We start from the raw sequence: 26,806 nt of genomic DNA on the forward strand, positions 1-26,806 counted from the left end.
AAGGGGATGACATGTTTATTGGTCTGGACCATCCCTGCCCAAGGGAAGCCCACCGTGTGGCACGCCGCAGTGGACGCTGAGGCCTCCTAGGACTTGCTGGGGTTCTTGGCTTCTGCTGAATGAAATCCCAGGACTCCCCCCTCCCCCTGTCACCACCCTGGGTGATGTGGCTATAGACCTTGGACAAGTCCCTGCACCTATCTAGTCTCTGGAGTGCCCTCTGCACCCTCCCCCCATAGAGCCACCCCACTGCCGTGACCTCCCTGAATTGCTGTCTCCATCACAGGGTGACCGGGGCATGATGGGACCCCCAGGCGCGCCCGGACCCAAGGGGTCGATGGTAAGGAGCAAGTCTGCATCCCCTTGCCCTCTCCTGTCACAGCCGCGGTGACAGTTCTGCTCTCCTCTGCCTGCGCCCGCGTACCCCAGGCGTTCACGATGACCGGCTCCTTTACCTTCCAGGAGGCCCTGGGCTGGGGCTGAGCCGGCCAAGGCAGTACTACAGGAGGAAGAGGCACCTTCCAGAGCTGATTCCTTCTTTTTCATCTCTTTCTTGATAGGGTCATCCTGGAACTCCAGGTGGTGTTGGGACCCCCGGAGAGCCTGGACCTACGGTAAGCAAAGCCCTCATGTTCCCTGAGCTCAAACCCACTGTCGAGTCATGGTGAGGAGTCCAGGTCTCAAAGTCAGACAGACCAGGAATCCCAGCTCCCCCACTCCCCGGCTGTATTGTCAGGGCAGATCATTGAACTTCTCTGCACCTAAATTTTGCTCATATGAAAAATAGAGGAAATAATCATGGTCATGATAGTGTGATTGCATGGGTGAAACGAAACCAGGCAACTAATGTTCATTACATAGGGATGGTCATTGCAAGGGAGTATCATGGTCATTGGCACCTCTATTGCTTTGTTCATTCACTCAGGAAATACTGTGTCACATGTGCCACTCCAGGAGCTGCCATCAACAAGGCAGAAAGCTGTCCCTGCCCTTTAGGAGCTCGTATTCTGGTGTGGCGGAGAGAGAAGCCAGTAAATAAGTGACAGCTGCTATGGAGAAAGCAGGGAAGAAAATGGGAAATGAAGGGCCAAGGATACAGGGGTCCTGGGCTTCTCATGATGACTGAGGAACCAGGGATATTCCTGAGGATCCCAAGGCAGGGAGGTGGGAGAGGCGGGGGGCTGGGGGAGGGTGTGGCCAGGAGCACCCAGATTCAGGGGTCCCTCCTACTCCCCCGAGGGTGAGGTAGGGTTGGGGGCTGGGTGGCTCTCACCCTGAGCACATGGAGCTTCTGGTCCCTCCACCTCTGCTGGTGGAGGACGGAGGGAATTGGGACAGGGCACTCACTTCGGCCAAGGCTGAGGCTCAAGTCTGGGAGCCCACTCTGGGGCGAGGGGATGGGGGGGTAGGCTTCAGGCAGGTGGAAAGGGTATGGTGGGAGGGGGACTGGCACAGGCAGGATCCTGGGGCAAGCCTGGAGGGTGATGAGTTCAGGTGCCTTCACAGTCTAGACTGAGGGGCTCCCTGGGGTCTGAGGAAGGAGGGAACGGGAGCCTTCGGTGGTTTGAACGCAAGGGAAGTGCGCCCACACCAGTTCTCTGAGCCACTTAGGGAAGCAAGGCCAACTCAGTTCCCAGACTTTTCTGTGCACCTGCCGTGTGCTGTACCCACGCTCAGTCCTGGAGTTGCAAAAATGATAAAAAATAGATCCTGCTCTTAAGATTCTCACTGTCTAGTCCTCTCACTCATTAGCAGACTTTTACTGAGCACCTACTATGTGCCAGACAGTGCTAGGTGCCCAGGGTAGGGCCAAAGCCAGAGAACAAGGATGCTAGAGGTCTATCATCCAATTCTAGCTGTGCCCCTGGACCTCAGCCTCCCTGAGCCTCCCTCTAGGCTTTCTTCCTCCAATGTCCAACCTCCTCCCCATTCCATTTCCTCAGTGCTTCCATCTGTTCAATGGTTTGGCTCCGACTTAGTGAAATCAAACAGTGAGCTGCCGCTTTCAGATCCCAAGGTTGCCGTTGACCCTCCTCTGTTGCAGTGTGGGGCTGGGCCTTTGGATCTCTTGGGGCTCCTTTCGGACAGCCAGCTACCCCCAGTGCCACTGGGGAAGCAGGATAGCATGGAGGTCCAGAAAGCTTCAGAATCAGACACATGTGAGTCAAATTCTGGCTCCCCCTTTACTAGCTGTGTGATTGTTGGCAACATTTATAGCATCTCTGAGCCTCAGTTTCCCCATCTGAGTCAGCATAATACCACCTTCATTATGAGATTGTTGTGAGAAATAAATGATACCGTGCATGATGTAATGCTTAGCAAACTACCTGCATATACTAAGTGCTTAATGAATGGTAACAATAATAATTACTATCACTATTTGTTAGATATGATAATTACCACTATTATTAGTAAGACTGTTACTATGAAAGTGACATTTCTGATGATACCGTTCACGTCTGATTGGCATTTTCCACTTTGCCAATCACTTTAGCATCCATGTTCTCCTATAGTCCACTGAGGTCAGCCAAGGTTATTATCTCCATTATTTGGAGGGGAACAGTCAGGTCCTGGGACCACCAGTTTCTGACCTCCTCTCCCTTTGAGAGAGCTGACAGCAACCCTTTACTGAGGACCTTCCAGGTCATTTCATCTTCCTAGCAACTCTAGGAGTCAGGGACTCTTCTTATACCCATTTTATAGATGATGAAACTGAGGCCCAAAGAGTTTAAGCCACTTGCCAAAGGTCACAGAATTAGTAGGTGGCAGAGTCAGGGTTTGAACCTAGTTCTCTGGTGGAACAGTGTGCTCTTTTAAGCACTCTACTCTACTGCCTCTGAATTGAGACTTGGCTCCTGAAATTTCCCAGTGACGCATTGCATGCCTTCTGCAGCCTGAGATCCCTCTATAAAATGGTCCATTCTCACCCAGTCTGCCTGTTCTCCCTCACCCGGGAGTCAGATCTGTCTTTTTAGGGGGCCAAGCCCGGGTCCACACCCTGCTTGCTCTGCTGACAAGGGATCAGGTTGGGACCCAGCGCCTCACATCAGCCCTTGAGCAGTTGAAAGGTCTGCGCCCCCTGAGGCCCTGGGAAGAGAGAAATAGGAGCAGAAAGAGGAGTTTTTTCCTGAGGCCCCAAACTGAGCTGGGCCTCTCCCTGGTATTCGGAGGGGGGGATGAGGCCGTCTTTTCTTGTAAAAGGAGCACGCCCAGTCTGAGAATCGCCGCAGAGCTGGGAGGCTCCTGCAGCTGTTGGAGGGGTCCTTGGCCAGCCATGTGGCTAAGACGCAGCTTGACATCTGTAGCTGGGGCTGGAACCTGGGGAGAGAAACCAGGCAGCGAGGCGGCCTGCTTCCTCTCTTCACCTTGTTTCTCTCCCTTCCTATCCTCTGTCCTCTTCAGTCCTTCCCTTAATCCCTGTCATCGGCCTGCCCTGGGCCAGGTGCTGGGAATTCAAAGAACAAAGCCAGCCCTGTTTTTTCTTTCCCTCCCTCCCTGTCTCTTCTTGTCATTCCTTCACCAAACCGAGATAACCCTGGCGGGCGTCTTCCCTGGGCCAGGCCCTGCTCCCTTCTCTTTGCCTGCCCCCACCCCGACTTCTCCGCCCAGCCTCTCCCCCTCCTCCCCTCCCCCCTCCACACGTGCTTCCCGCTCCCCCTCCCTCACTTCCGGGCCCTGGTCTAGTTCTGCTCCCTCTTACCCTCCCTGGCTCTTTCTGCCCTGGTCGGAGCCTTCTGGATGCTTTCAGGTAGTAGTCAAGGTCAGGGTGGGGGACAGAACTTGGGACCCCATATTCTCCTTGCTGATGGAGAGAGAAAAGGGGAAGTGGGAGTTGGAGGAGATTTTGGTCAGGAATGTCCTCATAGCTTCCGGTTGTTGATTTTGAGATAAAGAAGGAAGTGGCTTATCCATCCAGGATGGCTTCTCCCTGCTGCCAGATTCCCAGGCGCTGACTCCTGCTCAAGGTGGCAGCACGTCCGCTGCTTCTCCTGGGGGACAGATCTTCCCACCAGGCCAAGTCCTTCCATCTGGAGCTGCTGGGCTCGGGAGTGGCCACTCCTGAACAGCGCCTGTTTGAGGCTGCAGGCCTAGCCTTCGGTGTTGTACTTGCTCCCTAAAAGGGGGTTTCTCCAGACTCTTTCTCCTCCCCGCAGGGTCCTCCAGGATCTCGAGGCCCGCTGGGCATGAGGGGAGCAAAGGGACGCCGGGTAAGTGCGGCCCAGCCCCCGGGGGCGGACACTGGCGGGGCCACCTGCTGGAGAGACCCCTCTTGGTCCTTGCCCTCCGCCCAGCCCTGAGATCTGTGACTTTCACAGCACCAGGCTTCTCCCAGGCCTGACTCTCCGTGTGGGACCCCCACCCATCTTTCCCAGCCCATTTCTGAGCACCACGCTTTGCCATCCAGCAGGAACAGAGGGGCGCTATGGTGCCGATGCTTTGACCATTCATGTGTTTGCTCATGCATTCATTCACCTACAATTTATCTAGCACCTGCTGTGGGCCAGCCACTGTTGGAGGCTCTGTAGATACCACGAGAACAGGACAGGCAGGACCCTTGCCTGGCTTCATGGCTCAATCAAGTAGGTCAAACAGGCAGTACAGGGTCATTAGCACGTCGATGGTGGAAACACAGGCAGCTTGGGAGCCTGGAGGAGGCACCTCACCTGACCAGGGTACCAGGGAGGGCTTCAAGGAGAGGGTGATGCTTGAGCTGATGCCAGGTTCCAGGCAGAGGGAGAGCCCTAAGGTGAGAAGGAGCAGCATGTTTAGGGGTTCCCCACTGGTTCCACAGAGGGGCAGGAGAGAGGGATAAGGCCAAGAACTAGCAGGGCCTCAAACGCCACAGCTAAGCCTATGGGCTATGTTCCAAGGGTAGTGGGGAGCCGCAGAGGCTTTTATGCAGGGCTGGCCCTGAGCACGGTAGCTAGAGGTAATCACTAGTACTTACTCTGTGCCAGGCACTATCACGTACATTGACTCAGCTACTCTTCAGCACTACCCTATAATGTAGGTGCTATTCTTAATTCCCATCTTACAGACAAGGAAACTAAGGCACAGAGAGGTTAAGTCACCTGCCTCAGGTTGCACAGCTAAAAAGTGGCAGAACTGGGATTTGAACCCAGGGAATCTGACTCTTTTGCATACTGAAGGCGGGGGGGGGGGCTGATGGAGTGGTTTCCTGCCCCCAGTGGGTGTCCAGGTGCCAGGCCAGGCAGCCTTGTGAAAAGGAAACAAGATGGCACAGTGGACCAGGCAACCCAGGCCTGATATTCAAACTCATACCAGGGGATCTGAGATGATTATTCTCTTCTTGGCTGAATTTCAAGTAGTTTAAAAATTTCCCCTGAACGAGGTGGTCTGAGCAGTCTGCCTGGGAGAGGCGAGCCTTAGAGGCATTCCCCTGGCCTGGCAGGACCCCTCCCAGTGCCATGTCCTGGTCTCTGCGAGTAGCCGAGGCCCTTTGGCAGCCGGGTTCCACCCTGACCCTCTGCGCATTCCCTCCTGCCCAGGAAGCCAGGTTGGCTGGAGCAGGAGCTGTGCTGGCCCAGGCCCTGCCCCGCACAGCCTGCCAAATGCAGAGGCTCAGGCCTCCGTCAACTCACTGAGCTCCTCACAACCGTTGGACCACCCTTCCCAGTGGTGGCTTGAAGAACGTATCTCCTGCTTGAGGAAACCCAGGCTCCCAACCACATCAAAGTCTCCGGGGCTGGAAGGGGAACTTCAGGAACATGAGCCCCACCCCCTGCTGCATTTGGCAGGAATGCAAAACCTGTGGGACCCACCCCCTGGGTCCCCTGCCTGACAGGCCGCCTTTGGCCACTTCACAGATGGGGTCACTGAGCGGGGCAGGGTGGGGGGGGGACTAGAGAGGCACCCGCTGAGCCTGTGAAAGACCTCAATTCTGGGCAGGCCCCCTGTGCAGCTCCTGGCTTGCCCTGGGACCATAGCAAGGCCTTGTTGCTCTCCAAGCCTCAGTTTCCACAAGTGTGCTGTGGGAAATGAGCTTGGAGGTCTGCAAGGCCCTGCCTGCTTTTCTGCCCATGTGCAGGATGGGCCCTGCTGCCCAGCCCACTCCCCCCAGCCCCCTGCCCTGGGAAGAATGAGCACTAAGGGGTCAAGGCCAGGGCCAGGATGGGGCCCCAGACCCTCAGCTCTTGGTAGAGCTGTTGACCAGGGTCTGGGTCCATGGGCCACAAAGAGCGGGGGCTATGGGGTCACACAGGCATAGGAGCAAGTCTCAGCCTTCCCAGTTACCAGCTCTGGGACCTCTTAACCTCTTTCTTAACCTCTGTAAGGCTTGGTGGATGACATTAGGAGCAAGTTGGAAGGAACCAGACTTTGAACCCAAGTCAGCCGAATGCCCAGTTTTTTCCACCACTACCTGTCATTGTTTATCAGTGTGGGAGTGAGCTCCCTGTCACAGGGGGTGTGCAGATTAGAGCCCGGGGCAGGGTGTTGGAGAAGACAATGTCTAAAAGTCCTCTTACCCGGGAGACTCTGCTATCTCCCTCCAAAACCCACTTTGAGGGAGTCGTGAGGATTCTGTGATCCAAGTGCCTGATACTGAACTCTGCTCCTGTGAGTGGGACTTAAGAGCTCAGCAGACCTGGCCTCGAATCCCAGCTCCTCCTCCCTGACCTCAGGCAGTTGATTTGCCCTCTCTGAGGCCCCAGTTTTTCCTCTATAAGATGGGTCAGCAACAGAACCGACCTCTTTGGATGGCTGTGGGGATAGAATCCCTTTGCCAGCACCTCGAGTGGTAAGCACCTGGAAGGGCAGCAGTGTGTAGCAAGTGCTGGGCACACGTTCACTCCCTTTCCATCCCTTTTTCACAAGAGCTGCGATTGGCCAGATTTTCTGTCCCCTGGGGCTCCTCCCAGCCAAGCCAGACGCCCAACCTGGCTGGGAGGCAGCCCCGGCTGTGACTGCAAACATCTTCCTGGGGAGTGGCTACAAGAGAACAGATCTGTGGCTCTGACAGAAACCCAGACCTGCCTCCAGCAGGGTGGGCTGGCCCGTGTTCATTTGGGGAAGGAGGGGGCAGGACTGAGGCACCCACAGGACAGAGGACGAGCTGCAGAGTGGCCCAGAGCAAGGGTTAGGCTGTGCACTGCCCTCGTGCCTCTCCCTGCACAGCGGAGCTGGGGAAGGAGAGTGGCTGGGGCCCCTTTGCCTCCTCCTCCTTCCAGGGAGGAAAGATTAATCCTGTTTCCCCCCAGCCAGCCCCAGCTTCTACCTGAGCTCTCTGGTGCTCCGGGGGAATAACAGAGTTTCCCAGGTAAGAGGGATTTTAGATATTGTCTCCTCTAACACCGTGTCCCAGCCCTGACCTGCATACCCCCTGTGACAGGGAGCTCATTCCCACACTGATAAATAGTGACAAGTAGTGGTGGAAAAAAAATGGGCCTCTGGCTGACTTGCATTCAAATTCTGGCTTCTCCACATACCAGCAGGGCAACCACAGGTACTTGTTTCCTTATTTGTTAAATTAGAAAAGAGCTTTCACTATTACTGCTGCTGCTGCTGTTGTTGATGTTATTACTATTATTATAGATCTCATAACCTTTCTCCCAGCGAGGCTTTGACTCCCAGGAGAAACAGGGTGCCGTGTGATTCAGGCCAAGCCCTTGACACCGCTGGGCCTCTGCTCCACTCCCAGAGCTGTCCCTTTCCAGGAAGGTTAATGCCTCAGGTAGAGACAGAGGTCAGGGGCCAGAAGCCATCTCTCAGGAGGGCCCGGATGCCCACCATCAGCTCAGCTTCTGTCCCGGCTCCCGTGACCTGGGATGCCCTACATCCTAACCTGTGTCCGTCTCCACCAGGCCCCTGTCCATGAGTCAGGGGCGGTAAGTCTAACACGTGGTCTGACAGTGTCCGTCTGAGACTGAGGCCCAGAGAGAGGAAGGGACTTTCCTGGGGTCACACAGCAAGTCAGTAGCAAAACCAGGACTTGCACCCACACCTTCTAATCAAACTTCATCTTGAACCCGTGAAAATTCTGAGCCTCATATAAGCTGCCTATTCTGAGGAAGGGACTGAATCCAGGTTTGTCAGGCCGTTGCTCTGCGCCCCTGCCCCTGGGGAGCCTGCAGCCCCCTCTGGAGGAACCAGGTATTCTGAGCACTTACTACATGCCACATGCTGAGCTGCCCATGTGCATTATCTCCTCCTGCCTTGAGGGGGAGATTTCTCGTCCCCATTTCAGAGATGGGATAACTGAGGCTCAGCAAGGAGCAGCCACTTGTCCCTGAGACACAGCATTTCCTGAGCAGCACTGTGCCTAGTGCTGGACCCCTGATAGATTCTGGGCCAGGGCCTGAGACACTGGGCACAAAGACTCCCAGCCCGTGGTCTCCTGGCCCAGGGTGATTTCATCAGTGTGGTGCTATTTAAGGCTGCAGCGTCGAGTTGAAGCATCTGATGAGAAGAATTGTCTTGTTCTGGTTCAACTATTAATTGAAAATTTCCTTGTTCAATATTTAAATGATTTCTCCATGTTCCTTTTTTCTCATCCCTCATATCCCCTATGCCCAGACGCTTCCCTGGCCCCCTTGTGTGCCTGGTCCCCTTGCTCCCAGGCTGGGGCGGGTCAGCCTCCTTCACAGGATCCTCTTTGTCTCCCCAACATGGCCTCTCTGGCCCCCTGCAGAACAAACACCACACTGTTCTCCATGGTGGACCCCAGGGGACCCCATCCCATCTGTGTCTCTGTGGGAGGCCCATGGAGGGGACACAAGGGGCAGTGGGTGGAACCCTGGAGGGAATACCAGCTGCTAATGTGCTAAGGGACCTTGGACAAATCACTTCCCTTGCAGTGCCTCAGTGTTCCCATCTGTGCAGTGCAGGGAAGAGGGGATTCTGCCTGCCCCAGGGGCCTCTGAGTTCTCAAAAGACCAAGACTCCTGTCTCAGAGGTCAGACCTGAACCCAGAACTCCAGGGAAGAGCTGCCCTGTCCTTGCCCCCTCCTCATGTGAGCTGGGCCAGACTAGCTGCACATCTGGCTGGAGAGGGGGCTGTTCCACACATCTGGCCACGTGTAGACCCTCCCCAGCTCGTCCGTCGTCTGCCAGTTTCCCCTGAGGGCTGTGGTCCACACACTGCTTCTGCCCCATGTGTGCTCTGGGAAGAGCAGGTGACAGCAGTCTGAAGACCTGGCTGTGGGGACTTGGCCACATGTCTCTTGGCTCTGCCCTCAGTTTCTGCGTCCGTGGAATGGGTTGGCTGGCTGAGCCCCAAGGTTTCTTTAAACAGGGTTTAAATGCACCACCAGCCCCACTCCGGGATGGTAGGGCCCCTAGCCAAGTCCACCCATGCTACGCCCTGCGCAGAGCCATCTCAGCAGGCACACTGCCCTGGGTGACCCACCTGGGGGTGGGAGTGCACAGGAAGTGCGAGGTGGAGGGAGCCCCCGCTTGTGCAGGGCTCTGGGCGGTCCCGCCCTCCTGGTTCCCAGCCTGAGGGAGACCCCTACTGTCCAATGTACTAGTCCCTTTTTCCTATTCCAGGGACCCCGAGGACCAGATGGACCAGCTGGGGAGCAGGGGTCCAGGGGTCTGAAGGTACCGACCCCCGTGGCCTACCCTTCCTCTCACTTCCCACGCTGGGTCAGGAAACCAGGAACCCACGCTCACAGCCTCCTCAGTAACAGACCCCTTTGGGACAGCAGAGCGTCCCGGAGAGGCTGCAGGGCACGTTCCTGAGAGCTCATCCGGCCACTCTTCCTGATGCTGGCAAGCCCCCAGCATGGGGGCAGGGAAGGGAGAATGAGCGGTCAGACTGAGAGAGAGAGAAAGCACGTGAATGAGAGAGAGGAAGCGAGAATGAGAGAGAGTGAGGAGGAATCACGCATGGCCTCTGACCCCCAAGCCCCTCCCGGGCCCCTGAGAGCCGAGACTGCTTCTGACCCCTTCAGGACCCGGGGGTTCTTGGTTCTCGACCCAGAGCACCGGGTGACTATGGCGAGCCACTCCCCTGAGTGTTCCCGTCTGCACACTGGGGAGGGGGTGGACGCCATGACCCCATGGGTTCCTTATATCTCCCGTGGGAGCGGGTGTCCCTTCTCCGTGAAGGGTCCCCCCCAGCACCCTCTCCCATCCTCATGCTTTGCTTCCTGCAGGGTCCTCCAGGACTACAGGGCAGACCAGGCCAGCCTGGGCAGCAGGTATGTCAGGCCAAGGCTGCCGGCCCCTCTCTGCACTCCCTGCTTTGTCATACATGCTTCTAACAAACCCCAAATGTGCTTCCAGGGCGTGGCTGGCGAGCGAGGGCACCTGGGCACACGAGGCTTTCCTGTAAGTAGCACCGGTTCATGAAATTCTCTACGTGGGACTTCATGGGGAGAAAATAGCCACTTTAGCCAAGTTCCCATCCTGCTGTGGAAATCCCGAAGGTTCTAGTTGCCCACTCCTGCCCTGAAGACTCTCCAGTATGTCTCTTCCCCTCTGGAACTCAGTCTCCCATCTGTCACATGGCAGAGGGTGGGGTCGGACCCTCATTTGCTACAACAGCTTGACTGAGACCCAGGGGACAGGCAGGGTAGAGATGGCCATGGAGGGACTAAGGTCACCTTTGTTTGTCCCTGCAGGGCATCCCAGGTCCCTCCGGCCCCCCAGGTACCAAGGGCCTCCCAGGAGAACCGGTGAGTGTCCTTTCCCTCTCTCTTTGCATCTTTGCCCCTGGCAGGCTGGTCTCAGCTGGGTCACCCATCCGGGAGTGTGGGTCCTGCAGTCAGACAAGGAGAGGGGTTGGAGAGGGACAGTGCCGGGGCTCTACCGCCTCGAGGGGACAGGCCTCGGGTCAGGGAGAGAGCACTGGCCGGGGAGGTCAGGAGCTCTGGGTTGAATCTAAGCTCCCTTGCCTTCCAGCCTCAGTTTTCATGCCAGTAAGATGGGAATAATTGTTCCTACCTTTACACCCTGTTGTGAGGATGAAATAAGAAAATGTGTATAGAGTGCTTAGCACAGTGAAAAGTGGAGGGAACGGAGTCCTTCAGGTCTCCGAAGGAGGGAGGGCAACATGAGAATAAAGTAACACGCTGACTGGGCTCTACGGAGTCCAGCATGCCCGGGGTGGAGAGAACTGGACCTCAGGGAAGGCAGGAAGAGGTCGCGGGGGCCAGTCACCCAAAGCTGCGGACGAAGTTTGCTGTTTGTCCCAAAGGCAATAGTGAGCTGCTGAGAGGTTTGAAACAGAGGGGCCCTGCGGAAGATCTCCCGGGAAGGGTGGGTTTGGGCGGACATCCCGTGTGTTGCGGAGCCCTGTGCGGAGGCTGTGGAGGGTGCTGCTAGTGATGGAGAGGAGAGCACAGTCTCGGGGCCCAGCGGGAGGAATCTGGGTGGGGCAGGGGGAGGACTGGAGGCCGCGCTGTAGCCCCACATCTGGAAGCTCAGGTAGACGCCCTTTTGAACAATGGACTGACCAAGGGTGGGTGAAAGGTCATTCCAGGCAGAGGGAACAGAGTGAGCAAGGCTTGGGAGCCAGAAGGCTTCTGAGCAGGGGAGGCCGCCCTGGGTCTTAGGTAGATGCTGGGAGAAGAGGCAGATGGATGGGTGGGAGTGCACCGGACATGGGGTGCGGGGAGAGCTGCAGGCACCAGGACCCTCAGCGAGGGGTGGGTGAGGGCATGGGCTGCGGAGTCCCGGATTCTACAGGTTCTCTCCCTCACCCGCCCCTCCAGACTGCATTATTGAGCCTTAGACCCCAAAGAGGGCCCAGGCTGGCTTCTCCCAACTGTCTGTGTGTCTGTCTATCTTCCAGGGCCCTCAGGGACCCCAGGGGCCAATTGGCCCTCCGGGAGAGATGGGACCCAAGGTGAGTGCGGAGGACCCTTGTTCGTCCCGTGGTGCTGCTGGGGAGGTATCAGCCCCTCCCGGCCCTCCTCCTCCGGGGTCCCTGTCCTGTGTACTGCAGAGACTGGTGGGGAGAGGCCCTGGCAGAGAGGGTAGATCCACCATGATGCCATAGGGTGAGGGGCTGGGCTCCCAATCCCAGGGGCAGCGGGTGGGATGCAGCTGTGCCAGGACCGTCACGGGGGTTGGCAGTGCCTCTTTTTCGGCACCATGGAGAGCAGCAATGCCCCCTGCCCTGACCCTGATGGGACTTCACCCCGACACAGAGGTTTGACTGCAGAACTAGTCCTCTTAAGGTCATGCAGCAAGGAGCTTGGAAGGGGCCTCAGACACGCGTGCCTTTACCCAGAGGAGAAAACTGAGCCCCAGGGTTTACGTGGGGGCTGCAGCCATGCCCATGGTGATAACTGAGGATCCCTCCCGTCCCTGTCATCCTGGCCCAGCTGCAGAGAGAAGGGCTGGAATCCCTTGGCCCTGAATGCAGCATCCGTTGGCTTCCTCCTCTGTTGTTATGTGAATCATGAAATTTTCCTCCCCATGCTTGCCAATGGGCTCCTACTGGGTAAACCACACTCGTGGGGAGGGAGGGGCTCCAGCAGTCTCTGGGCAGCCCCGACGCTCAGCAGCCTGAGCCCAGTCACCCCCATCTGCCTGGTCCCAACTCTAAGCTCCCAGAAGGCTGCAGCCTGCTCCCAGCTCTGTGTCTCTCACGCTGAGTGACCTCGCGCACGTCCCTTGCCGTCTCTGAGCCTGCCTCAGTTATCTCCTCCCTTACAACCAGGAGCCAGCCCTTGCTCTAGGAAGGACCAATGGCATTTTCTTGCAGGGGCCACCAGGTGCAGTAGGAGAACCAGGCCTTCCTGGGGAAGCTGGAATGAAGGTAAGGTGGGATGAAAGAAAAGAAAAATGGCTTGTTGAAACCAGCTCCCAGCTGGCGGCCCCATCGTCTCCATGGAAGAGAAACAGGCCTTTCTTGTGCCCGGGATAATGGGTTCTCTGTACTCCCGGCTGGGGAGCAGGGCCTGGCCATGGCCACAGCGGATGGCCCAGCCAGCCCGGAGCCCCCATCCCTGCCCCCTGTCTGGCAGTGTTTTCTCTGGCACCTGCCCCACGCTGGGACGGCCATACCTCCTGGCCTCCTGCGATACCATCTGCATTTCAGCACTGGTGCCCCTCATTACCTGCAGGGAAACAGGAGCCCATTGATCCCTGGGCTCTGGGGAGAGCCCCCTCCCCGCGCTGCTGTTGGAAGAGGACCTGCTCCCTATGCAGGCCCCGGAGGCCTGGGACTGTCAGTCTTGACTTAGTTCCAGAATCCTTTGCTTGAATAATGCAGGAAACCAACCCATATATAAAACAGGTAGTAATGGGATGGTTCTGGCTGTGGCAGGGCTGGGGGCTCGGAGCTCCGCCTCCTCGTTGTGCCCTCAGAAGCCAGCAGGGAGAGAGTGTAGCTTGGAAATCCCCACATGAGAAAGACCCTTCTGGGGTCTTTTGGAGGAGCCAGGTGACATTTATTCTGGTTCATTTAAGGCCTCTTCCTTCTTTGGGTTTGTCTGCAAGGTTCTCAGGGAGGGAGAGAAAAGAAGGTGGTCAGCCTCCGAGTTGCCATCTCTGCATCCGATATTCCCTGGAGCCAAACTACCCAGGTTTGGATCCTGAATCTGTCACTTACTAGCCTCATGAGCCTGGGCTGGTTACTTAACCTGCGGTCCCTCAGTCTCTTCCTTTGTAAAAGAAGATATCTCTCCTGGCAGGGTTGTTGTGACAGTTAAATGTGTCAGATGAAAAGGCACTTAGAACAGCACTATGTAAGTGTGAGCTGAGCTGGTGGTGGTGGTGATGCCGGTGGTCGTGATTCTGACCTGTCCAGGGCTTATTGGGAACAGGGGCTCTGGTTGGCATTTTACAATTTCTCTCTGGTCCTGCGGAGAAAGAGCTTCCTCGGCTCCACCCACCCCCCTCCTCCCACGTCAGAACTGGTGAGAACAAGAAGGTGAGGGCTGGGGCTGGTCCTACTCCCCCACCCATGGACTTGTGTTTGGCTTCTCCTAGGGTGACCTTGGGCCTCTGGGCACCCCTGGGGAGCCGGGCCTCATTGGGCAGCGGGTAAGTCGAAGCAAATTCATTCTCCCTGGAAAGCCCCACCCCTCCCTGGCTGTCTGGAGGGGGGAAGGGCTTTACTCAGCTTCCCTGAGCCTCAGTTTCCTCAACTGCAGAAACAGACTGTGAATCTCTGCAGCCTCATCCAGTCTCCCTTGGCGGGCCAGCATTTCCACAGTGCAGAGGCGCTCCTCAGAGAAAAGCATTCTGTGGTCAAAATGTTTGAGATTCTGCGTGCTCGGTGTTCCCCCTTACACATTAGCAGTAGCATTTTCAAGGCTCTGAGAAGGCCTGCAACCAAGAAATTGGGGCTTGGGGAGGGTTAATCCAGAGTCTCCAAACTTATTTGACCTCCAGGTGCTTTTATTGAAAAACACCTGTTACCATCCCTAAAACTGTTCCATGGAAGGTTATCTGAAAGGTTATCTTCCCCTTTACCAAAAGAAACCCACAGAGTTTGGCTTCCTCTGAGAAGGTTTGGGATGCCTCCATGCCCACCTGTCTATGCTCTGTGCCTGATTTATAAGATCCCTGTCTGAATGGAGACCCCAGGATGCTGTGAGACATACAGAGCAGGCATCCTCTGGCATCTTTCGGATGGGGAAGGTGCGGCCCAGGAGTGAGGGGGAGTTAGTGTGGGGGGCTTGGCTCTTGGAGACACCAGGCCCCCAATCCGACTTCTCATTTTTCCCTTTTTCCAATGCCTCATGTTACTCCCTGCCCAAAGTTAACAGAGGTTCCTCAAATTGCGTTAAGACATAGAATGAGAGGAGAGGGCCACAGGGCAAGAGAGGATGAGCATGGAGCTTAAAGTCTTCAGGTGGCAATCTTGTCTGTCAGTGAAGATGGAGCAGTATAGTTTCTTGGAGTGCCATGATAAGAAGGATCCTGAGGCTCCTTCTGGGCTCACTAGGAAGGAGAATGACGTGCGCTCACTTGATGCCCACTGTGTGCCAGGCACTTCACAGCAGTGAGTAACAGAAGGCCCGGTCCTCATGGAGTCACATTCTAGTAGATAGATTAGTGATGTCTGCCATGGGCACAAGAGGGGTGGACTCTACACACCTGTCCTCCCATCTTTGCCATTCCTGCATCCGATGACTTCTGAGGCCCCTTCCAGCTCAGATGCTGAACAGCTATGAAAAAGCAGAGAGAGACACAAACTTAACTTGACAGCCATTTAGATAACTGAGGCATCCAGGGGCATCTTTGGAGCTAGGAAGGCAAGCAGGGAACCTGGCTGAAGGTCAGATGGGATTCAGGGTCTTGGTATCATTCCCAAACTTGCTGGCAAGAAAGTCTAAGGGATGGCCTCGCTTTCCTCATCTGAGAAATGAGATTCCACCAAGGCACTCCATGAGAGCTCACTCCAAATTCCAGGAAGAATATATCTAATGGCTACTATTTGTGGGATGCTTATACTGTGTCTCATAGAAACCCTTAAAGGAAGTGTATCAGCCCCATTTTCATATGAGAAAACAGACACCCATGGGGGCTAAGGAGTTTGCTTATGGCCAGACTACCAGTGAATGGGAAGCCCGGTGGAGGCATTGAGATCTGTCTGACGTCAAAGCCTTTTCAACCAGTAGGCTGCTCTACCTCCCCATTCCAACCAGCCCACCTAGACACAGAACCAGCACCTTCTAACTCGTGCAGCCCCTACCTCACCCCACCCTGCACACAGAACAGGCTGTGGCTTGTGGGTCAGCTCCACTGTTTACTGGCTGTGCCAGGCATTCCAGGCCCCTACTACCTGGAGATCAGGGGTTGGGGTCTAGTCCCAGGGAGAAGGAGGAAGTAAAACACACTGGGACCCCCTCCCCAGTAATGTCTCCTCATCTTTCCCCACTACCCTTTCCAGGGAGAGCCAGGCCTCGAGGGTGACAGTGGCCCTGCAGGGCCCGACGGGCTGAAGGTAAGCGTCCTTCTGGTGCAGAGTCTGGGGCGAGAGAATGTTCTGGAACTGCCTTCTCCCTCTGCCCCCACTGTCCTCCCATCCAAGACCTAAGTTTTCCCCCAGAAGCACCGTGTTCCCATAAGCTCTGAGGTCAGCCCTCCTGCTCCCAGGGAGAGCAGGATGGGTGGGGGTGAGCCCTATACAGCACCCGCCCTCTACCCTGCTCAGGCAGGACCAGGGACCAGCCCCACCTTCCACTCCTCACTGCCACCCTTCTCCTTGAAACTGCAGCTTCTCTTGGCTCAGAGTGGTACCTGAAGCCCTGCTCTGTGCCAGGCCCAGAGCCAGCAGCTTTGATATCTGTTATCTTCCAAACATCCTAAAAGATCAGGAGAACAATAATCACCACCCATGACCCATAGCCACTATTTACGGAGAAGAAGTCACATATGTATCAGGGACTGTGCCAAGCCCTTTGTATGTATCATCTCAATTAGTGCTACGGGGTAAAATCTGTCTTTGGATGAGGAAACTGAGACTCAGAGAGGTTAAGCCGCTTGTCCAAGGACACACTGCTAGTAATTGGCACAGGCAAGACCCAAGCCTCGGCCACCTCTCTGCACCATACGCCCATTCTAAAGGTGAAGAAACTGAGGCTCAGGCCGAGGTGTATTCATCTACAGTCTAGGGCTATGAGTGGAAAATCCAAAATTCAAACCCAGGGCTCACTGACACCAAAGCATGTGGGCCTGACTCAGCCCTGCTACATTCCTTAGACTCATCTGTCAGCCACAGATGCTGGGCCTTAAGGAGGCGCCAGGGCTCCCCTGAACCCCAGGGCAGGTTCACTCTCTGACTTACCAGCCCTGCCTCCAGCCCTGGCCTAGTCCTAGACCATTAGGTGGGTTTTCCCCAAGGCTGACCTGTCAGCTGCCCAGCTCAGGATCCCAAGTGCCACATCCCAGCATTCCCTTTGTCACCCATTGACTCTCCATGTGACCTCAGATAAGCACCCCTCTTATCTGAGCCTCTATTGCCCCATCCCCAGACCTCCACCCGCATGATTGCCCTGGGTCCGGGGCTTCCCCACCTCCCAGGATGCCTCTGTGACAAGCCCCTGGCTGGCTTCCCATCAGCCTGTGTTTTGCTTGCAAGGTCGAGAGCGCCCCCTGTCTGCCATCTGTCTACCTTCTCTCACCTCCAGCCCTGCTGTGTCCCAGGGTATAACTGGGTCTGGCTCCGGAGACCCAGAGCACTTGATGGCTTCTCCACACCCTTTGCCATATGTCTGCATGAATCGTGATGATGCTGACGAACATTCTGGCTAAAATGCTTTGTGTACTCACCATACTTGCATCACCTGCCTTAAGAGCTTTCCATGAATTAACCCATTTAATCCTCCCAGTAATCCTCTGAGCTGGATTCATTACCATCCCCACTTGACAGATGAGGAAACCGAGGCACAGTGCGGGGACCTCCTTCACTTCTGGGCAACCACCTTTCTTCTCCTTGGAATCTTTGCTGAGGTGGGATGGGAGGGGGGGTCTTCCAGACTTGGGTGTCTCACACAGTCTTTCCTGCTCACTTGTCATGGCTCCTCGGCCCTGGCTGCTTCCTCTCACTCCCTCCAAAGCCAGTGCTACCCTAGACCTTGGGCAGGAGTAGTCCGGCAGATGTACGGCATCTTCCCGGGTCCTCGTGTGAATCCAGGAGAGAATCTGTTTCCTTATGGTGTTTGTCCAAGCATCACCTTCATGGTGAAAACAACCTCTTGGACATGCACAGCACTTTATAGTTTATGCTGATTATCTCTTTTGAGATAACCAGCTGATGGTGGCAACGGTGGTGGTGATTCCTAGTGACAGGTAATGTTTATCCAGCGCTCGTGCACTAGGTGCTATGCTAAGCTATCATTTACGTGGATTATCTCTTTCACTCCCCACAGTAACCCTTTGGTGCTTATTTTGCAAATGAGGAAACTTGCCCAAGTCACACAGCTATTGAGAGGTGGCAGCAAGATTTGAATCCAGGGGTGAGGGAGGTATTGTCCCCTGAGCAGAGAACCTTGGAATTAGAAGGAACCAGAACCCAAGGTCTCACCCATGCTCTGCCATGGACTCACATGTGGTACTGGGAAGTCTATACCTCTCTCTGGGCCTCAGTTTCCCCATCTGTAAGTAGGAGGGTTGAGCTAGGCAACTTGTAAGGCTCCTCTGAGCACTGACAGATGTCCTGGATTCTGGGATTCCCCAGCCCTCCACCCCCAGACCCCATTCTGCATGGGATCCACAGGGTTGCCCACCCCAGCTGTGTGGGAGCCCAGGCTCTGGGGGTCTGGGTAGTCCCTGGAGCCTGTGCCCCTGCAGGGCCCAGACTAGGGCCCCTCACAGAAATCCAGCCCAGCCACCTGGAACAGGCTGCCTGCCTCAGAGCTAGGAGAGCAGGTGGCCAGGTTGACAGGCCAGAAGGGGAATCCTGGAGCCAAGAGAGTCTGCAAGTGGGGCATCAGGGCCAGCCCCGTCTCCCTGCCAGGCTGAGTTTGGAATCTGAGAATCTCCATGCGAAGGGACCTCAGACACCAACCTGTCCGACCCTTTCCTGGTGCCCAGATGTGCTCTGCACTGGCCCACGCCTCAGCTTGGAGCTTCCCTCCCTCATCTGTGTCGTCTCTGGACACCTCTCATTGGGACGTCCTCCTGGACCGGAGCTAGAAGCTACCCCAGCAATCCTGTGCCCCAGCTGCTCACGCCCAGAACCTGGGGCCGCAGTGGGACCAGCCTGCGGGCTGTGCTCTCCGCGGTCAAGTTCCCAGGCTCCAGCTGCTTGCCCTGTGCACCCTGCTCTTTCTCCTGGACACACACCAGTTTATCAGTGTCCCTCATAAAGTGTGGCACCGGAAAACAAAGATGGCAAAGACTCTCTCTGCCTCTCCGAACCTGCTCCCATGCCCACCCCTTCCTCCTACCCGTGGCTTCGTACCCTTCCCTGGGGGCCTCTCTGTACCGTCACAGCTCAGCCACCTGCAGACTGGCCACAAGCCCCAGGGGAGGTGGCCTTGTGATGGGCGCTGCCCCGCTCCTCCCCCACCCACTGCCCCTGCTGCATCCCCTGCTCTGCTCGTGGGGCCGAGCCCATGCCCATACCCCATCCTGGCACAGCCTAGCCTGCCAGAGCACGGCCTGGAGTGGCAAGTGCTATGTAAGCGTTCGCTGCCACCCACTCAACAGGGGGAATGTACTGCAGCCAGCGAGAATGTGAACCATGCAGAGCAGACGGGAAAGGGAGCGCGTACTCACAGTAAACAGAGTAAGACATTAAAAAAAAAAGAATAGATGGAAACATGCAGTGCAGTTGGATTATGCCTTTAAAGCTAAATTTACTAACTGACTTCACTGCTGCGGAACAGTTGTTCCACTGCTCTGAGCCTGGTATGTAGCAATCGAAACGATTACCTTTTACTTATTATTGTAAACTGTTTTGTGTAAGTGAGGGTTGAAAATGCAACTCAGAAACATGGAAAGAGTTTGTTCCAAGAGGTAGAATCGGGTGAGTTTTTTCCTTTATAAAAATTTCCTTCAGCTTCTTGGGACATTGCTGGCGGTCCAGTGGTTAGGACTCCACGCTTCCACTGCAGGGGACGCGGGTTTGATCCCTGGTCGGGGAACTAAGATCCCGCATGCTGCGCAGCGTGGCCAAAAAAGAAAAAAGAAAAGAAAAAAAATTTTTTTTTAATTTCCTTTGGCTTCTTAAGACTCTTGTCCTCCCAATGTGTCTACAGTGTCGGGGAGAAATCGTCCTACTCTCCCAACCTGTTTCTTTGCTGTAAACTCCACGGGGTGGGCGTGGTCAGGGTCCTCTCTTCTCTCTGAGCAGCTCCCTCCATGGCCCAGGCATGGACGCTAGAAACTGTCACGTGCTGCGTGCTGTCTCTACCAGGCTGACCCTTTGGGCAGAACCGTCAGGGGAATCCAGGGGCAGGTCTGCCGTGGACATCCAAATGGAGCTCTGAGGTCTGGCGCCTCTGATGGACTTGGTGACATTTATTCTTTCTCTCTCTCCCCTCCTCATGCCTTTCCAACCCAGGGGGACAGGGGTGACCCCGGGCCCGACGGTGAACGTGGCGAGAAGGGCCAGGAGGGACTGAAGGGTGAGGACGGGCCACCCGGCCCCCCTGGCATCACTGGCGTCCGGGTGAGTGTGCACAGCTGTGTGCCAGCACTTGGGGCTCCTGGGTGAGAATAACGCTTGGGCCTGTTCAGGCAGTTGGGTGGGAGGTCTTTTGACAGCTGCCGCCAGAGGGTCTTGTGCTGTGATCCTTCCTTCACGTGAGAGTTTCACGGAGAACCAACCTGACTGTGCCCCTCCCCGGCCTAACCTTCCCACGCCTCCCAAGTGCCCACAGGAATAACATCGGTCTCCTTAGCCTGGTTGCCGTGCCCTACACAGACCTGGCCCCTGCTGACCTCGTCCTGCCCACCCCCCACATTCAGCCACACTGAATTTAGCAGGAGAGGCGCTGGCCCAATTCTCCATCAGCAACTTGCTGTGTGACCTTTCACTTGCCCTTGCCCTCTCTGGGTCGCACCCTTGGTATGATGAAGGATTTGGAAGAATGTGCACTGAGATCATTTTGAGTTTCAGTGTTCCAGGGGCTCTTTCTCAGTGAACTTTTGAGCATCATGACTATGGAATGGGCAGCAACATGTGGCAGAAATAGCCCTGACCCAGAGTCCAAAGGCTGAGTTCTGGCTCGAGTACCCACTGTCAGCATGGCTTTGAGCGCATCACTGCCTCTCTCTGAGCCTTGGTTTTTTCATCTGAAGAGTTGATGAAACTTTGGATAGGAAAGCACTTTATAAAATGCACCAGAAATATAAAACATGATCTTTATGAATTTGGAGGAGGAAGTGACTGGAAGCTGGTGGTGGCGGTGATGGTGATGGTGGCGATAGTAGTGATGATGGTGGTGATGGATGATGTGGTGGTATTATTGTTGGTGATGGTGATGGCAGTGGCAGTGGTGTGACAGTGGCTATGGAGATGGAGATGGTGTTGGCGGTGGTGGTAGCAGTGTTTATGTCTGTATTTTGCTGTCACTGTCAGTCCTCATACACTGGAACTGGAAAGAGGTTCACTGGGGCCAGACTGAGTGTGTGTCAGGTGACAGAGGTGATGAGAGGCCTGTATTTGAGTCTCTTTGGCATCAGGGCTGCAGAACAAGAATCTCCCACTCTGTGGCCTGGAAACAGTGGAGGATTTAAAAATAGAATTTTATGAGCCATCAAAGCCTTTCCAGAAATACATCTGTATGGATGGGGGCCCAGCAAAGGTCTTCATTCTGGCCGCACAGCCTCACCCCACTGGGTGCTCCAGCCCTTACTCAGCGTTTCTCTCACCATCGGGGATACTCTCAGCTGGAGAGGAGCTGTCAGACAAGTGCCCAGCCGGCTGCCCGGTCCTGGGGGAGACATCTGTCTCCCTGGCCCTGTACTGAATTCTTTGTCACTGACTTGCTTCTCCTTCTGACAAGGGATCAGCCATTGCAATCACCTCATTCCGCTGGTAAATGCCACCAGCTCCTGTAATCATGGTTCACAACTGCCCAAACAGGACCAGCCTAAGAAAAGGGGTGTCCCAGAAAGTAAGAATCCACATTTCATTCTACCTAGCTGGGTGACCCGTTGACAGGGTCTTCATCCCCCTGAGCCTGTTTCTTTAGCTCTAACATGGGATAAATAATCCCTTCCTCCCAGCCCTGTGGCCAGAATTGGATGAGATATGATATGGAGTTCGGACATAGTGTCTGGCCCATCGGTGGGGCCATGATGATTATTTAGTATTTAATTACTGGAGGAGCAAAAGACCTTGAGATTGTCAAGTCCAATGCTGTCTGGTAGAAACAGAATAGGAGTTAATGTGTGTAATTTAAAATTTTCTAATAGTTATATTTTTAAAAAGTAAAAAGAAATAGGTAAAATTAATTTTAATGATATATTTAGCACAATCTATCCAACATACTAACATATCAACATGTAATCAATATAAAAAATCATTAATAAGCTATTTTGCATCCTTTTTTTTTTTGTAAGTCTTTGAAATCCAGTGTGTAATTTACACTTAGAGCACATCTCAATTCAGATGCTAAATTTTCATTGGAAATACTTGATCTGTATTTAGATTTCATAAAACATACAATTGAAAATGTAGATTCATATCCCAAGTTGTTCCAAAAATGTTAGAAGTTTTGCAATCATTGAATTACCAGTTTTAAAATTTAAAGTTAATTAAAATTTAATTGATTAAAAATCCAGTTCCTCAGTCACAATAGCCACATTTCAAGTGCCCAGTAGCCATGTGTGGCTAAGGGCCACCATATTGGACAGTGCAAGGCTAGTTCAAGGCCTTCATATTAGAGGTGGGGAAACTGAGGCACAGAGAAAGGGAGGGACTTGTCCAGGGTCACGTGAAGACTCAAGCACCAGGATGCAGGGCACTCTGTGCTTGGTCCCTCCAAGGCCACTGTTCTTCCTACCCCTCCTCCATCACAATTAGTCAGTACTTCCTCTTAGAGTGCAATGCCTATTCCAAGGTGAGAGTATCACCTCCCTCATCCTATAGCATGTGCCTCTGTTAATGCAGCCAAAGGGATTAAATCAAACCAGCTCTTTAGTGCTTACCAAGAACATAGATATTTTTCCCAGCTCCCTTTGAGGGTTGGGCTTTGAGGGGACTGTCCTCTGCAGGCAGTCTGGATGTCCCTTCAGGTCAGAAACACTGCCTGCCCTACCCACTACATCCCAACCCAGTGGGGCCTGGGGTTAGGACTCTCTTCTCTCGCTCTTGCTCTGTCATCTGTCTTGTACTCCCTCGTGCACACTCACACTCACTCAGCCCCAGTGAACTGAGTTTCCCTGACAACTGTGGAGACAGTTGGGCCCCCTGGGGCAGGGCAGGGGAGAGCAGCGCTTTGGGATGCCTTTGGGGGAGGGGGCAGAGTGGCCTCTCAGCGGGAGTGGCCTGGGTGCCCCAGCGGGAGAGTAGGGAAGGGTGGCTGACCTTCCTGTCACAAAGAGCCACTTTGAGGAACCTCTCCAGCCTCAACCCCTGAGGGAGGGGGCCCTGTCAGTGGGACATGGTCTCGGGGATTGTCAGAAGTGACACACAACATCTCAGAGACAAGGGCAGACCTAGGAAACCTCTCCTGCCTGCCTGTCATCAGTGGGCACCCTGGACACAGAATCAGACAGATCTGCGATTGAATCAGGGCTCTGCCTTGGACCAGCAGGACTCTGGGCAAGTCGATTCACCTTTAGGAACTTAGGCTGTCACCATCTACGGGAGGGGCTCTGAATCGGGCCTGAGGCTCAGGGTAGTTAGGAGGGTGGGACAGTGCCTGGCACATGGAGAGGGCTCCGTGCAGAGAGCTGCTCCCATGGGGACAGCCTGGGCACCAGCAGTAACCATGACAACAGTGATTTATCGAGCACTTACTTATTACGGACCAGGCACCTTGCAAGCATGATACTGTATCACCAGGTTGAATCCTCAGCTCTGTGAGGCAAATACGACCACTGCCCCCACTTTGCAAAGACATAGACCACAGGAGGTGCGGTCACGCTCAAGGTCACACGGGTATTGAGTGCAGAATCAATCTGAACCCAGGCGGTCTGCTTCCAGAGCTAGTGCTCCGATACTCTGTGGATCTGCCTCCGTAGTCTCTCATTTCTCATCTTTCTCTCTCTTTCCCTCCTTTTCCTTTCAGGGTCCTGAAGGAAAACCAGGGAAGCAAGGCGAGAAGGGCCGCATGGGAGCCAAGGTAGGATTCCCCCGCCTCCTGCTTGGATCCACCATGTCCCTGCCCTGCAGCCCCCGCCCTTCCCTCCCCTCTGCTGGGGCCTGCTGACAGCCTGTCTCTCCTCCACTGCAGGGTGCCAAGGGCTACCAAGGACAGCTGGGTGAGATGGGCGTCCCTGGAGACCCCGGACCCCCTGGCACCCCAGGCCCTAAAGGGTCCCGGGGCAGCCTGGGACCAACGGTGAGAACTCTCTGGGTGGGTGGGGTAGGGGTCAGGCATGGAGCAGAGGGGGCCAAGGGCAGAGAGGAGAGCATCGCCCGCCTCAGCTCTCAGCTAAACGCCTGTGTCCACTGTCCCAGCCACTTCTTTGGAATCATTGATCCCTTTGGGAACCTACAGAAGCTATAGCCCCTCTCCCTGGAAAAGTACACACAACACAGTATTTCTGGCGATTTGAAGGGGTCTGTGGGTCTTCTGAAGCCCTTTATAACGCCCTATTATCAAGTCCTGCTATTGGGGTGTAGAGAGGGGACCAGACCCTTGGGAGTATTTTTATTGAACAAGGAGTTTTCCCATGGGAAGGAGGTTCATGAGGGTCACGGTGAAGCTGCTGCAGATCCCTGGGTGACTCTGAGGGTGGCCCAGCCCGTTGCTGGCCTGCCCTGAAGGGAAGGGTCCCTGAGGGGTTTTACTGCTGCAGGGAGAGGAAGGCCCCAAGAGGAAGCGAGGGAGGGGGCAGGCAAGGGTGATGCGGTGTCTCTGAGCTGCCAGTGCGTGCCAGTTAACAGCCGTGCTGGTTTGTGGCGCTTGTAAGATTCCATGGTATAAATGCTCCTACGGTGGCTGATTTCAAGGTGCCAACGCGATGTTATTGAATGCAGACTTGGGAGGGGATGGGTAAGAGAGCCCCATGATCTGGTATAGTCGGCCCCCGAATCCGCGGGTTCACATCTGCAGAGGGTCCTGGAACCGATCCCCTGCAGATTCTGGATACCCAGGGATGTCTGTGTTTCCGCCACACAGATTCAACAAATGGAAGTAACCTCATGAGCATAGATAACAGTAAAGTATAGTAAAATAACTAGGAAGGGATGAGTTTTGAATATTTGTCATCTTTGTTTTTAATATAATTAATTGATTTATCTGTAAGTTCATGGAATTTAATTTTTCACCATGGTTTTGTTTCATAATTGGCTCACAAAATTGGGGAAAATTTAGCCATTGGCTCTCATGAACCACTGGAGCTGGAAGAAGGAAGGGCTGGGCGGGAGGAGGAATGCTCCGGAGAGGAAGGGACAGATGCCACTTGCTCTCCACCTGACTCTCCAGCCTGGGTTCTGGGCAGAGTGGAGGTGCCAGGCTGCTGGGCTGAACTGGGCTGGAGCCCGCGGGAGAGAGTGCCCGCCTTCCTGCCGTGAGAGTGGCGCTCTGTACCAACGTGGGTCTTCTCCTCTCGTAGGGTGCTCCAGGACGGATGGGGGCCCAAGGAGAACCGGGGCTGGCTGGTTACGATGTAAGGAAATGTCACCTCCCCCTCTGCGGAACTCTGCCCTGCAGGCCTGGACTCAGGCCACCTCGGCTGCTGCGCCCACCTCCTCCTAGCTGAGGGCTGGCCCTCGGGCCACTGCAGGCAGATTCACGGTCTCCTTCGCCCCAGGGAACACCTGGGCCCACAGACCGGGGTGGGGTCGAGAACCACCTGTGGGCCAGGCAGGGGTGGGGTGGACAGAGGAAGACCTCCCCGCCAATCCCTGGCCTCGCTGAGTCCTTCCTTCCCATGGTGGGTGCCGTGCACACACCTCGTGTCTGAGCTTCACCGCTGCTCTCTGTGCAAGGGATGGGTCTTAGCCCATTCTCACATCCAAGTTGGCAACTCCCCCCCGCTTAGAGGCTGCTGAGCCAAACCCATGGTACACATCTGGGAGCCTAGGCCTCAGCGAGGCATGGGGCTTGCTCAGAAAAGGAAACTGAGGCTCGGGGAGGCTAAAGAATGTGTGTGCAAGGCCTGACAGCTTAAGTTTGAAGGTGAGATCCAGTGTCTGAAAGAGATACTGCAGGGAGGGGAGGAGAAGCAGAGGGCAAAGGAGAGGGAGACTGGAGAGTGGGTGCCGGGAGCCCAAGGAAGGAGTCTGCGTGTGCAGTTCTCAGCCCGGCCTGGGGAAGCCCTCTGAGGCAAGCGTTTTGCCCCCTGCCTCTGCCCCATCCCAGAAGACACAGCTGGTCCTCCCGAGACCTGGTCCCAGGTCTGCTCCAAGATGGCATGAGCAGAGCCTTCAGCCACTCAAGCGGACACCCCTTAGAGGTGTGTCTGGGACCGACATGGCATGTCTGGGAGGCCAGGGCTCAGAGAGGCACAGGGCCTGCTCAGATTCACACGGCGAGTTGGGACAGAGCCGGGACCTGATCGCACAGCCCAGAGTGTTTCCATCTTTGAGTTCTTGTCCTTCGTCACCTGTCCCTCCCGACTCCTCCCTCCCCCATGCTCTCACCTCCTGCCGTCTTGTTTCCTGCAGGGACACAAAGGCATCATGGGACCCCTCGGACCTCCTGGACCAAAGGGTGAAAAGGTGGGTATCCGGTCCTGGGCGGCAGCTGCTTTCTCATATCCGGGGCTGGCGGGAGCAAGCCCCCGGGCCACTGCGGCTGGGCTAGCGTGGGTTCACGCCAGGCTCATCCCTGCTCACACCTTGGCCAGCTAGGAGGCCAGTGTCACCCCAGCTGTGGCCGGCAGGCAGGAGCCATTAGACCTACATTCAGCACAGGTATATTGGGTGTCGTCTCTGTGCCTGGCACCAGAACAAAAATGGACGCAGTTCCTGCCTTCCTGGAGCTTCTGTTTGAGCCAGGGGAAATGGACATCAGTCATGTAACAATGCCATTCCATCATCTGTGCGAACGTGGGCATTGAAGCCTCACTTGTGAACGAGATCACCCAGCGAGAGCCAGGAGAGGGCTTAGGATGGAGAGTGAGAAGCACCTGCATTTCGAGGCCAGGAACCGCCCAGGCAGAGGGAAGACGTGTCCAGGTCCCATGCCTTGGCTCCAGATTCGGTAGAGGACAGGAATTGGTAGAAGGAACCTTGCTGATCACCGTGCCCCACCCCACTATGCAGGTGGGCATGCGGGGGCCCAGAGGTTTGAGGGTCACATTGCAAGGCAGC

General features: G+C 55.4%; 1 protein-coding gene across 9 annotated transcripts in view; it reads left to right on the forward strand.

Moving 5' to 3' along the window:
• Positions 1 to 26,806, forward strand: part of COL27A1 (collagen type XXVII alpha 1 chain) — a 144,387-nt gene that overhangs the window by 91,154 nt on the left and 26,427 nt on the right. For 8 of the 9 annotated variants that reach the window (XR_009008545.1, XM_057547779.1, XM_057547786.1 and 5 more), the window contains 16 exons: positions 287 to 340; positions 561 to 614; positions 4,155 to 4,208; positions 9,508 to 9,561; positions 10,119 to 10,163; positions 10,249 to 10,293; positions 10,587 to 10,640; positions 11,759 to 11,812; positions 12,677 to 12,730; positions 13,906 to 13,959; positions 15,815 to 15,868; positions 19,934 to 20,041; positions 23,613 to 23,666; positions 23,778 to 23,885; positions 25,105 to 25,158; positions 26,159 to 26,212. Coding sequence is in view for 8 of the 9 variants with exons in the window: in XM_057547779.1 (XP_057403762.1) it covers positions 287 to 340; positions 561 to 614; positions 4,155 to 4,208; positions 9,508 to 9,561; positions 10,119 to 10,163; positions 10,249 to 10,293; positions 10,587 to 10,640; positions 11,759 to 11,812; positions 12,677 to 12,730; positions 13,906 to 13,959; positions 15,815 to 15,868; positions 19,934 to 20,041; positions 23,613 to 23,666; positions 23,778 to 23,885; positions 25,105 to 25,158; positions 26,159 to 26,212 (954 nt within the window). In the remaining variant the exon portion in view is untranslated. The remainder of the gene's footprint in view (positions 1 to 286; positions 341 to 560; positions 615 to 4,154; positions 4,209 to 9,507; positions 9,562 to 10,118; positions 10,164 to 10,248; positions 10,294 to 10,586; positions 10,641 to 11,758; positions 11,813 to 12,676; positions 12,731 to 13,905; positions 13,960 to 15,814; positions 15,869 to 19,933; positions 20,042 to 23,612; positions 23,667 to 23,777; positions 23,886 to 25,104; positions 25,159 to 26,158; positions 26,213 to 26,806) is intronic. The other variant, XM_057547782.1, reaches the window with a different exon arrangement.

Source organism: Balaenoptera acutorostrata, chromosome 6, assembly GCF_949987535.1.
Source record: "Balaenoptera acutorostrata chromosome 6, mBalAcu1.1, whole genome shotgun sequence".
NCBI classification, from domain to species: domain Eukaryota; kingdom Metazoa; phylum Chordata; class Mammalia; order Artiodactyla; family Balaenopteridae; genus Balaenoptera; species Balaenoptera acutorostrata.